The sequence below is a fragment of the Tenrec ecaudatus genome, chromosome 8, assembly GCF_050624435.1.
Source record: "Tenrec ecaudatus isolate mTenEca1 chromosome 8, mTenEca1.hap1, whole genome shotgun sequence".
NCBI classification, from domain to species: domain Eukaryota; kingdom Metazoa; phylum Chordata; class Mammalia; order Afrosoricida; family Tenrecidae; genus Tenrec; species Tenrec ecaudatus.
Genome location: NC_134537.1, coordinates 144,065,867 through 144,078,531, shown reverse-complemented (window position 1 = coordinate 144,078,531; position 12,665 = coordinate 144,065,867). Strand labels below are relative to the sequence as shown.

Genomic DNA, 12,665 nt, shown 5'->3' with positions numbered 1-12,665 from the left:
CTCGGCACTCCCAAGGAGCAGTTCTACTTGGCCCATAGGATCGCAGCAAATCAGAACTGATTCGAGGAAGTGAAGCTTGTGTTTCTAAGTTTTGGGCTTACATACAACTTGACACCGATATTTGAAAAAAACTAGATTTTGAAAGAAGACCTGTTCCTGTAAAAATTACATACTAGTTGGGACAGTTCACAGTGATTTACGCATTGGGCTGCTAACTGAGGATTTAAGCCTACTAGCTGTTTCGTGGGAGAAACATGGGGCAGTCTGTTCCAGTAAACATTTATAACCTTGGATTTATAGCAGTACTGTTCTGTTTTACAGGGTCGCTATGAAACAGAATCAATTTGATGGCCTTGAGTAGGTAGAATAAACTTGATTCCAAAACAGTATAAGAAAACCACAAAATCTAAACTAAAATTTTAAAGAGATTTAATAACATTAAAAACACACAAATCAAACATGTAAGAAAAGCTACCTGTGATCATACCAGTAACTCCTAAGGGGGTGGAAGAGACAACTCTTGAGAAAGTTAACACCTATTTATGACTTTTAAAAACTAAACAAAACAAAAAAACCCTGCGAAATAACTAACTCCTAGGAAATTAGCAATAAATTAGGAACTTGTAGAATGTGAGCAGTCAACCACTAAAAAGCTTTAACAGATAGCATGCACAAGGGTATTACATTAAGTGACCAAAGTAGGTTATTATATGAAACTTTCCCTTAAAAGTACCTAATGTAGATGGTCCAGAAATTCTTAAGGGCTCCCAGAGCATTTTGAATGTAGGAGGCTGTATTTCTGATAAACAGAGACTGGCATGATTACCTGCTTTAGTGCCTTCTTGCTGTGCTTCTGTGATGGAGAAATGACTTTACCTGCTGGAATGGAGGGTGATGGACAGCCTGACTGGGGGGAGGATGGCTGTGACAGTCTAGACGATACTAGGGGGGAAAAGTGAGAATGAAAAATTATGTTATCAGAGTTGGTATCATGCCCCATTCCTTCCCCAATCATATGCTGCTACCTGTGTTAAGAACTGTGCTCAAACACTTTGGGGAAGGATCTTCTTTTTGGAGTTCTACTGCAAACAGCCTCCCTTTTCAGTTTATTTCCTCAGAAAGCTCTATTGAAGGATGATAGGATGGGGAAGGCACGTGTGTTAGTATTCGTTACGTTCCATTCTTTAATTTTTCAATAGAATTGATCGAAGAAGCAGGAAGCAGAAAACAAACTGTGACTCATCAAATTAGATAAAATGTAGAAAAAATCTGGGCTCCTTTGAGGAGTAACATGTTCTCAAAGTAAATCTAATGACAGCATGACACAGTGGAAGAGCCCTGGATTGACAGAATGGGTCTCAGGGTTCCCATCTTTCCAGACAAGGCAAAAAGGCCATTCCATCTCAAACACTACACAACTAGCGGTTTCCTTGTGTTCTTTTAAGTCTGAAAATTCTTTACCCTCTTAAATCATAACAATTAGGGTGAGGGGTGGGGTGTTGGGATTTCTCTAATGTGAGCAATGCAGGTTACACAGGATGTAACAACTACCTACTTCATCACTGGCTGTTTTTTAGTCAGTCAGAATGAAGCTAAATCTTCGTCTTATGAAAAGTCTCCCATCAAGAGCCCGTGCAAGTATTATTTGCAAGTATATCTTCTTAGTATTAATTGCAAGTATATCTTCATGCTTTTCTAGTACATCTCAAAGGTGTGAATTATTTACCAGGAAGAACAGAGAAATGACTGAGTCAGACCCCTTAATAATAAAATGCAGAAAGTATAAGCATGATGGCAAGTGATGGCTTTCAAGGTGTGCAGGTCTCCTACTGCCTCTCTCACAGGAGTTGGGCTAAAGGTGGGAAAATAGCATATTATTGGAAGGTCAACTGGGCAGGTAGGTAGTTCGCTATCGAATAGGACACTGAGGAACCATGGTTCAATGAAATACATGTGTTTTCGAGTGCAGCATTTCATTTAGGCCAGGAGGAAGGAATACATTGTGGAGACGTTTAAAGAAAACAACGGCAAGCAATATTAAGAAGGTGACTTGCCATCTTAGTCTAAATCTTGTGTTCCAACCTAAGTTAATAGTTAAGGGAAAGAATGAACAATTACTCTGTTGGACATAAAACTAAAGAATTGAAAGAGTAAAGAGTTCACTATAATGTACTCTGTAAAAGGTAGGTCTTGAAATGGTTGTGCAGCAAAAAGAAAGCAGATCCTTCCTTGGTGCACCAAGTGGTGGCCACATGTTTTTAAATTTGTAGTAATAAATCACCTTATTGGGGGCTCTAATAACAATCTATACATGAATTGTATCAAACACATTTGTACATATATTGCCATCATTTTCAAAAGATTTCTTTCTGCTTGAGCTCTTGGATTAGCTCCTCTTTTTATCTTCTCCCTGGCCACATTGCTTTACTAGGTTATCATTCACATACCATAACCATCTCTTTTTTCCCTTTAAGCAACAGTTTTATTGAGATAAATTACATACATTTTAAAGTATACAATGCAAATTAAAAAAAAGTATGCAATGTTTTTTTTAGCACATTCAGAATTAATACAACTATCATACAATTCAAATTTCTACAGCCTTCAACAAGATCCTGGGCCACTTGGCCTAAATCCCTGCCACTAACCCCAGTCAAGTATCTCCTCTTGAGGAATTTCCTATTCTGAACCTTTCATATAAATTTCAAGTAAGTGGAATGAGATAGTATGTGGCCTTTATGACTGGTTTCTTTCACTTAGGATATTCTTAAAGTTCATCCACGTGTAAATATTTTGGCCTTCCATTTATTGGTTAAATACTCCACTGTATGGATGTGCAGTGAAAGCTGTGGGAGCCAGAACTACACAGGACTGCCTTGTATTTACAGGTCTTACCAAGTTTTCCCCTTGTGACCAGCTCCAATCATACCACAAGTTTGACCATTTGATTGAATTGTATGAAATGTGGGTTATGTGCTAATAGAACTGTTTGCTTGTTTTAAAAGAAGTTTTCCCTGCCCTATTCTGTCTGTTGATGTCGAACATTTGGGTTTCCCACTTTCAGGCTCTTATGAATGTTCTTTTTGTGTATGTCTCGACATATGTTTTCGCCTCTCTTTCAACACACGAGGGCTGCAACTGTTGGGTCTCGGGCCCGTGGAGTCAGTGGGCTGCTGCTCTGAGGAAGAGGCCATCTAGTCCCATAAGGTTACACTCTCAGAAACCCTACGGAGCCTCCCAGAACCGACTCCACAGCAGTAGGGATGGCCCACCAAAGGAGCCCTGCTGACTCAGTGCTTCAGTGCTCAGCTGTGAATCAAAGAGCTGGAGATTTGAACTTGCAGCCACTCTAAGAGAGAGAAATATGGTGGTTTGCTTCCACCACGGCTATGCTCTGACAACCCTATCGGGCAGTTCTACTCTGTCCCACACGGTGAGTTGGAATGGACTCAACAGTAATGGGTTTGGTTTTGTTATGATGACGCTATGTTTAACCTTTTGAGAAACTACCAAACTGTTTCTCAAAGCAGAAGCAATTATTATTCAATCCAAGCAGAAGCATGAGAGACTTTGTCTCTCTACATCCTCACGAGTACATGCTATTATCTTTTACTTTACTGCTTTTAAAGGGATATAATGAAACCTATTACTATATACTTATATTTATTTTTTTCAGTAATAACCAGGGCAAACCACTTGCAATGTTTCCCCTTAAAGCAAATGAGTTTCTAACAAATGAAACTACAGCACATTACAAAGCCAAATGAAATAAATCATGAAAATTCCAGCACCTACTAGTTAGGGAAGAGACCTAATGTTTAACACCAACTTTTGGTTCCATAACATCTATTTTAAAAAACCTTCAATGTTAACTGTTGAAACTTTCGAAATATAATGCTTCACAATTATGAATCTGTATGTGTGCTCCAGTTATGTGGAGAGGCAGAACATGAAATGCCAAGACTTACACACAACACAAGGTTAGCAATTTAACTCTAACAATTCTTTTCAGTGCCCACACACCAGTTTTCTTCAAAAACTTTATTAACAACAACAGTATTAAACATTGTCTGTATGCCTACCGAACACAGTGGCAGGCTTTTGTAGCAAGAGTGCAGGAGGTTCACCTTAAGAGACAAGTTCTCTTCCTACGCTCACCAGAACTCTTTCCATTCTATTCTGAGAGAAAACTACGTATTATATTTGGGTGGGCTATATTTTAAAGAACATATGAATGAATGAATGAATAGCAAATATATACATTATATATATTGTATAATGATAGTACTATCTAATTTTATGTATTCAGAAATTTAAATATTTGCCCAAGGACACAGAGCTAGTAAGGAGTAGAGCCAAGATTGAATGAAATGTGGTTTCCAGAAAAATGAGGTGGTACATGTAGCAAATTGAATGGTGGCCACCAAAAAGGCGGTCCCGTGTCCCAATGCATAGTCATGTGGTGTCAAGTCAATACTGACTAATTAAAGGCCCTAAAGGACAGAACTGCCCATTAAGGGGCAGAGCACCTGGTGGGTTCAACATGCCAACCTTGTGGTGAACACCTGAATGCAGGCAGTAACCACTATGCTGCTTAAATCGCCAGGAGCTGTGCGAGTTACCTCATATTGCACCTTTATATAGTTAAGAATTTTGTGATACGGCCATCTTGGATTACCCGATGGGTCCTAAATTCAGTGACAAGTGTCCTTATGGAGAGACGCTTGGGAAGGCACACAGAGAAGACTCTATGACAACTGAGACAGAGATCAGAGGGAGGTACACATAAAACAAGCAAGCAGTTAATTAACACAAGCATAGAAAATATTTTGCAGAATCTTTGATTTTGTTTCAAGAATTGTGAAAAAATAATTTTTTTAAGTCACCCAATTTGTAGTAATTTGCTACAGCAACTCAGAAATTCATACAATAGCAAACTCCAGAGGCACCCATTTTGGGCTAGAGGGAGCTCTGTCAAGGTGTAAATTATCTGTGTGACAAGATTACAGCAGTATTTGGTTGCCTCCTTGCTATTTGGCTCAGAAAGAGGTCTCCCAGGCAAATATGGCTTCTTGTAGAAGTTTAGAATCAGTCATAACTTAACAACCACAATGTACATAGGTAATGAAGGAAAAAAGGAAACACCTTAGTAAAATAGACAAAAGATGCTGAATCAACTAAATAGCTGCAAAAGATGAAAGTAAACTCATTTCAGATACTACACACCAGCATTAATTCTACACACAGAGGATAAACATAAAGGAAAACATGGGTTCCTTTCAACCTTAAACACAGCAAAATCTAATCTTTTGAATTAGCAAACTCACTTTTAAGAGTCTATCCCAAAGATACAATCTCAACAATATGAAAGCAATACTAAAGAGTAATACTTCTCACACTTGAGCATGAATCCGAATCACCGAGAACTTGTAACCCAGATTGCCCAGCAATCGTTCCAGTCCTTGATTCAGTTAAGCTGATGCACTCCTGATACACTTCAGATACTACTGAAGCTGTTGATCTGGACATCCCATTAGATTAGAAACCACTGGTGAAGCAAGGGCAACACTGAGAGCAAGACACCAGAAGGAGCTTTATGGTGCATATACACAATGACATTCTATGGAGCTCTACAAAGGAATTATGAAAATCTCTACATTCTTTTCCAAGATGTTCCTCAGGATTATTAAGTGAGAAAATTCAAGGTGCTGGGCTATGGTGTTTATAGTATGACCTTTTTTGGCATAAAGAAATAAGTAAAAGTATAAAAATGTATAGACGTTTTCATATTAAAAAAGCAAAATTAAATGGAAAAAAATTGAAGGACAAATTGAAAAAATGCATCCCCATAGGGGAAAATAATTCATTAGGTGATATAGATAGTAAAGGAAGGAGTTAAGATATATATGGTGTTTCAAAATAATGTTTAAAATGTATTTTCTAGAAGTCTGAAATGAAAAAAATCCAAGTAATATACCAATTTGGTAGCATAATGTCAAAGATAATTGTTTATGAAGTAGTTATGATATTAGGTGCTGGCAAGTCAGCTCCAATTCATAATGATTTAATGCACACAGAAAACACTGCCTTGAGGGGGCAGTAGAAAGAGAGGAGAAAAATGAGGAGCTGATCCCAAGGGCTCAGTAGAAAGCAAATGTTTTGCGAATGATGATGGCAACAAATGTACAAAAGTGCTTGACACAATTGATGGATGGATGGGTTGTGATAAGAGCAGTACGAGCTCCCAATAAAATAAATAAAAAATTTAAAAACAATCAATCAAACAAACAAAAACCACGTAGTAGAGCACAGTTTCAGTTTATTTGGCTGTCAATTATCTAAACCATTGTTGTTCAAAAGTCGTCCATCAAAGCTGTTGCTATTCAAATGAGGTCCACAGATAGGATTACATCTTAAAATATATAGACAAAAACTAACTAAATAAAATACTTGGCTTATAAACTGGACACTGAGACTGCATTTTAATTCTGCCAAAGGTCTTGTGTATTACTTTTTCTGATTGGGCAAGTGGCACTCATAGGAAAATGATCATCACACTTCCTATCACCAGTCTTACTATTTCTTTTCTTTTTTTTTTTTGGTCTTACTATTTCATAAAGTGTTATCCTACACCAAGGACATATACTACCCACAACATGACCTTCAATCATAGAATGAAATTACTTTAACCTATACTTTGAACTAACATTAAACTCACTGCTTGAGCTGATGCTGACTCATGGAGAACCTACAGGGAAGGGTAGAAATGTCCCTGGGGGTTTCTCTTTACAGGTTTAGAAAACTTCATCTTTCTCCCTTGGATTGGCTGGTGGTTTCTAACTGCTAACCTAGCAGATTTCAGCCCAAATCTTAACCACTCCCTGACCTGGGCTGTTACCTGGACACTAGTGATTAGAAATTGAATAAAACAAAACCATTATGAATAGAAACAAGTTAAAGAAATTAAAGTCATAACTCAGATACTAAATGGGCAAAATGGTGAAACCAGCATAAAAAAAAGTCCACAAACAATATTCATGTTCCTCTAGCTAACTGTAAGGAAAATGGGGCAGTAACTGGTATTGTCATTCTCTTCCATCTCTAATCCAAATCACTACACTATCTTGAAACATTACTCATATACACTAATAACCTATATGTAATGACACTAGCATGAATGATTAATATTTTGAACTCAATCTCTTTCACCTCAATTACCTCTTACATCCAAAATTAACCAGACACACTCTCACCTTCTTACCTTTTTATATCTCATCTTCCCAGGACATTGGCCCATTCAGAGATACTAAGTAAACAAGGAAAAGTTGACCATGTCTCCTTCTATACTGTCATAATATGAACAATGTAAACACATGTGGCTCATTAGATAATCTGCTAATTGTCTGTTTATCTTTCTATATGTCTAGATACCCTGAAAGGGCTTTATGGGTAACATTCAAACCTTTTAAGCGTGTTTTGCAAATAAGTGGCAAATATACTGGAAAAAGAATAAATGTGGAACTAGTTGAATGGAAGAATATTTAAACAGAGTTATTACAAGGGTTAGTCAAAAGGTAGTGCTACAAGAGTTCTAGTTCTTATGGACATACTTTTTACCATACAAAACATGTTTAAACACGTCTCTGTAATCAATGAATGGTAACTCAGTTTTTCTTTCAAGAAAATACTTTACTTAGTCACATTAAAAAGTTCTTCAAAAAGTTTTTTAAAAAATCCAAATTTAAAAATAAATAAAAAGTCCAAATCACAACAGTGGCTTCCTGTTGGAAGCCTCACAGGAAGATCATGTTAAAGTGGGGTGGGGAGGCGGGAATATATATATGATATCAAGGACTTTCCCCAGAGCCACCTGAAACAGAAAGCCTTGTACTAGAGTTGGTGCTCTGTATTCAAGCTCCTAGCTTATTTAAAAGTATAAAAAAGTCAGCTTCTGCTCATTTAAGACAAAAGACAACAGCATAAGATTCTGAGGAGATCTGCTGGGCCAGTTCTATTCATGGCAGAGATATCAGCTACAAAGGTTATGGTGACTGTTTGGAGATATACCAAAGGGGTAATGTTTCTATAGAACAAAGAATGATCATTTAGATTATGAAGAGGTTTTAAGAAAATTGAAAATTTTGTGAGAAAAAGGCCAGGAAAGTTGCACATGAATCTTTCCCCACTGCAGTAATTCCTCTGCTTGTTCTTTCAACATAGGAAGGTCTGCCCTACAAGAATTTCCTTTGGAAACCTTCCCCCATCCTTATCTTGCCCTTCAAACGTCTTTTCATCCCCCAAACTCAGAGAACGTTGAAAAGGAAGGCAATTTGAGTCCCTGGTGCTAAAACTTCCCTTTTGATGGTGTACATGGAAACCGCATAGAACTCTTCAGGACATGCTCGCAACAAGTGCCACGTGCATTCCCTCACAGCAAGCCACGTACAGCAGAGGGAAGCACTGACATCACGCTCACCATTTGTTGCTGTTTGAGCTCACAGATGCTTATCCTTATCAAGCCAGTTCTGAGAAGACGATCTTAACTCTAGAACCCGCCGCTCTTGTTGCATATGTACCTTCCTGGCACATGTGTGCCTCTAGTACAACCCCTTCCTATTGTGTATATGCCCCTAGCTTGTCCCCTTCCAGTTCCATGTATGCCTCTAATACAACCCCATTCCTGTTACAAATATGTTCGATGTGGCTTGCATGCCCAAGATTATCTAAGCTTGGGAAAGAATGCATCCACCCTCACTCTTGTTCTGATTGCCATGGGAGAGGTGAGCACTTGCATGTCCTGTCTGTGGTTTCTTTAATTTACCTTTCAATTACACACTGCTTCTTGAACCCATTCAGTTGTGGAGACTGGTCTCCCACAAGTGAGTTCATCCCAGTTTAAAAAACAACAACAAAACATTTCTACTGGCATTTCATCAATTTCTGGAACTTTTTCTTTCTTTTCTTTTTAAAAATAATACCTTCAGTACTGCTTAAACTTCTTCCTTCAATACCATTAAAATGATTAAATCTGCTAAGGTAATAGATGGACATTGGGCCTCTACTCAAGTACTGCCTCAACGCAAAAGCACTTTGTTCTATTAACCTGGCATTCCATGATGCTCATGTTCCAGACATGACCACTGAAAACAAAGCAGGTGCATAAGCAAATGTGGTGAAAAAAGCTGATGGTGGCCGGCTATCAAAAGCTATGGTGTAAAAAAACAAAAAACCACACTCAAAAAAGCTATAGTGTCTGGCGTCTCAAAGGCTTGAAGGTAAACAAGGGGCCATCTAGCTGAGAAGCAACAAAGCGCACATGGAAGAAGCACACCAGCCTGTGTGATCATGAGGTGTTGATAATCTCATGTATCAGGCATCAAAGACCCAGAACAAAAAAACCCTATCATTATGAATGAGGGGGAGTGCAGAGTGGAAACCCAAAGCCCATTTGTAGGCAACTAGACATCCCCCTACAGAAGAGATGCTATGAGGAGACGAGCCAGTCAGGGTGCAGTATAGCACTGTTGAAATAAACAACTTTCCTCTAGTTCTTTAATGCTTTCCCCTCACCACTATCATGACCCCAATTCTACCGTACAAATCTGGCTAAACCAGAGCACGTACATGGGTACAGACAAGAGCTGGAAACAGGGAATCCTGGACAGATAACCCCTCAAGACCAATATTGAGAGTAGCCATACCAGGAGGGTAAGGGCAAGGTGAGGGGAAATAGGGGGAACTGATCATAATGATCTACCTATAACCCCCCTCCCAGGGGGATCAACAACAGAAAAGTGGGTGAAGGGAGAAATCGGTCAGTGTAAGATATGAAAAAAATCTATAAATTATCAAGGGTTCATGAGGGAAGGAGGGGGGTAAGGGAGAAGAAAAAATGAGCTGATACCAAGAGCTCAAGTGGAAAGAAAATGTTTTGAAAATGATGATGACAACAAATGTACAAATGGGCTTGACACAATGGATAGATGGGTGGTTTATGATAAGTTATACAAGCCCTCAATAAAATGATCTATTAAAATAAAAAAAATAAAATCTTGACCAGTTCTCTTCAATACAGTAGGTGTTCCTTCCATTTTCTTTTGATGCTCCCTGCATCCTTCAATATTTTGTACCTTTCTTCCATTTGCTTTAGCTACCCAGTATTGAACAGCAAGTTTCAGTTTCCTCGGACATAATTTTTGTCTTCTCTTTCTTGTCTTTTTAACAAACTTTTGCTTTCTTGATGTACATGTGATATTCTTGGTGTTATCCTGCAACCTTCCTGGGCTTCTGTCATTAGTGCTCCATGTGTTAAACCTGTTCTTGAGATGGTCTCTAGATTCAGATGAGATGTGCTTAGGTTATATTTAGGCTTTCAGGGCCTTGTTCTGTTTCCACCTGAACTTGCAAATAAGTAATAGGTGATCTGTTAATTCAATCGGCTCCTGGTCCTTTTTTGGCTAATGATAATGAGCTTCTCCATATCTTCGACCCCAGATATAGTCAATTTAACTCTTGTGTATTATATCCAGCAAGATTCCTATTTCATGGCCATTTACTTTGGTGGGAAAAAGGTACCTGCAATGAGGAAGTACCTCATTAATATGTTGGTCTCACAGAATTCTACCATGAGATCTCTGGCATGGGTTCTATCACCAAGGCCATTTTCCAACTACTGAACCTTCTCTTTATTTCTAATTACCAGGATTTATCAATATATTTTGATTATATGAAAGGGTACCCAGAAAAGCACAGAATCTCCGAAAGACACCTCCCCACATGCTATGTGTTTAATTTTTTTTTTTTACATAACAACCTTATCACCTTCAAATTCTTTCCATTATACTTAATACATTTGTGAAATCTGCAATTCCATTCTTGGAAACTATTTTCAAACTCATCTGTTTGGATGACTGACAGCACCTCCCTCATTTTTTCTTCACCTCTTCTACATCATCAAATAGCTGTCCTTTCATGTCATCTTCATTCATGGAAACAAAAAGAAGTCACACGGAGCAAGGTCAGGTGAGTAAGGTGTGTGGGGCATGAGAAGCATGCTGGATCTTTTTTGCCCCAAACTGGTACACTGAGATGGCTATGTGAGCAGGTACATTTTTGTGGTGGCAAAACCAGTCCCTTCTACCACAAATCATGCCTTTTTTGCTACAGACTGTTACGCAATCTTTTCAGAACCACTAAAAAATCTGAGTCGCGTTGGTGCTGTTCTTTCAAAGCACAGCATGTTTCCAGTTGATACTTTTTTGCTGGGCAGTCAGAACCCGAGGCACACATTTCGCAGCCACCCTTCACATTCCCAAATCTTCGGTAGAAATTCGCTGAACCCTGCTCCGTCCGTGATAGTGCCGACAGCTTCCCCGGCTCTTCAGGGGTCTGCTGTCGGTCTTTGAGCACAAGTGCAGGGATTATTTTGTTGACATTTTTGTCTATTCTGGAATTTAATCGACATCCAGAATGAGGTTTGTCATCAATTGACATTTCATCTTTTTTCAAAGTAGAAAACCACTTGTCCACTTGAGTTTTTCCCCATAGTGCTGTCCTTGTAAGCTGTGTTCAACATCCCAACAGCTTATGCGGCATTTTTCCTGAGTAGGAAACAAAATTTCACAGCTGCACATGGTTCTCTTAAATCGGCCATCACAAAACAAAAGGCTCAAACAAAACTGCTTTTATGAAAGAAAAAAAAAATCACTGTGACCAGAGAGGCAATGCCCTGGGGTGCACTAGTTCTGAGAGTTGTTCAACGCTGCCTAGCCAGAAAAAATGCGTAAGACACCAAAGCCCCACCCAGTGCTTTCCCCAGGTTTTTTTAGTACCCCCTTGTATATTTGATCAATTTCAGATGGAAGAATTTGATAGAATTCATCAATTTTTTCATAACTCATTTTAGTGGTTGGCCTATAAATTTAAATGACAGTAGCTTCGGCGGCCTTCCTTGTAGGCTCATAGCTCTTACCCTATCACAGACCTGTACTTCACGGTAGAGGTTGAGATATTCTTTTAATGGTAAATGTAATGCCAATCTTCATTTTGTCCGTCCCAGCATAGTAAACCATAAAGATTGTCAGATTCAAAATGACTAATAGCAGTCCATTTCAACTCACTAATGTCTAGGGTATGGATCTTTATGCATTCTATTTTTGACAATTTCCTAAACTAATACTTTGTATATTCCACGTTCCGATACTTGCAGACATTTCATCTCATTTTGAGTTGTGTGCCATCAGTAAGTTAAGGTCTCCATCCCTGTCATTAACGTTGACTTTACTTTGAGGAAACAACTCTTCTTTAGTCCTATTTAAATACATTCCGATCTAAGCAGCTCATCTTCTGGCACGATCTTAGACATTGCTTGCTCAGAAATGAACTGTTCCTTCTACCTATTCTTAACCTGGAAGATTTGCTGACACCCTTCCACTATGCGTGACTCTGATGTCTATTAAACTCTGATGTCACAGGTTCCAGTATCATAGCAACACATAGGCCAACATAGTAGATGAACTGACATATGAAAGGTAGAGAGAAGTCTATAGCTTTAGATGGAGGCTATGTCAAGAAACAATGGCTTCACAATTTATTATTTTAGTTAATAAAGGCTTCTATAATTTTGTAGTAATACTTTTTACTTATCCTAATACTTTGGTTATTGA

At 38.5% G+C, this 12,665-nt stretch overlaps 1 protein-coding gene across 3 annotated transcripts in view; it reads right to left on the bottom strand.

Moving 5' to 3' along the window:
* ASXL2 (ASXL transcriptional regulator 2) overlaps positions 1-12,665 on the bottom strand; it is a 133,275-nt gene that overhangs the window by 26,057 nt on the left and 94,553 nt on the right. For 2 of the 3 annotated variants that reach the window (XM_075557006.1, XM_075557008.1), the window contains one exon: positions 827-942. In XM_075557006.1, coding sequence (XP_075413121.1) covers positions 827-942 — 116 coding nt within the window. Of the gene's footprint in view, positions 1-826; positions 943-1,025; positions 1,100-12,665 lie in introns of those variants that run through there. The other variant, XM_075557009.1, reaches the window with a different exon arrangement.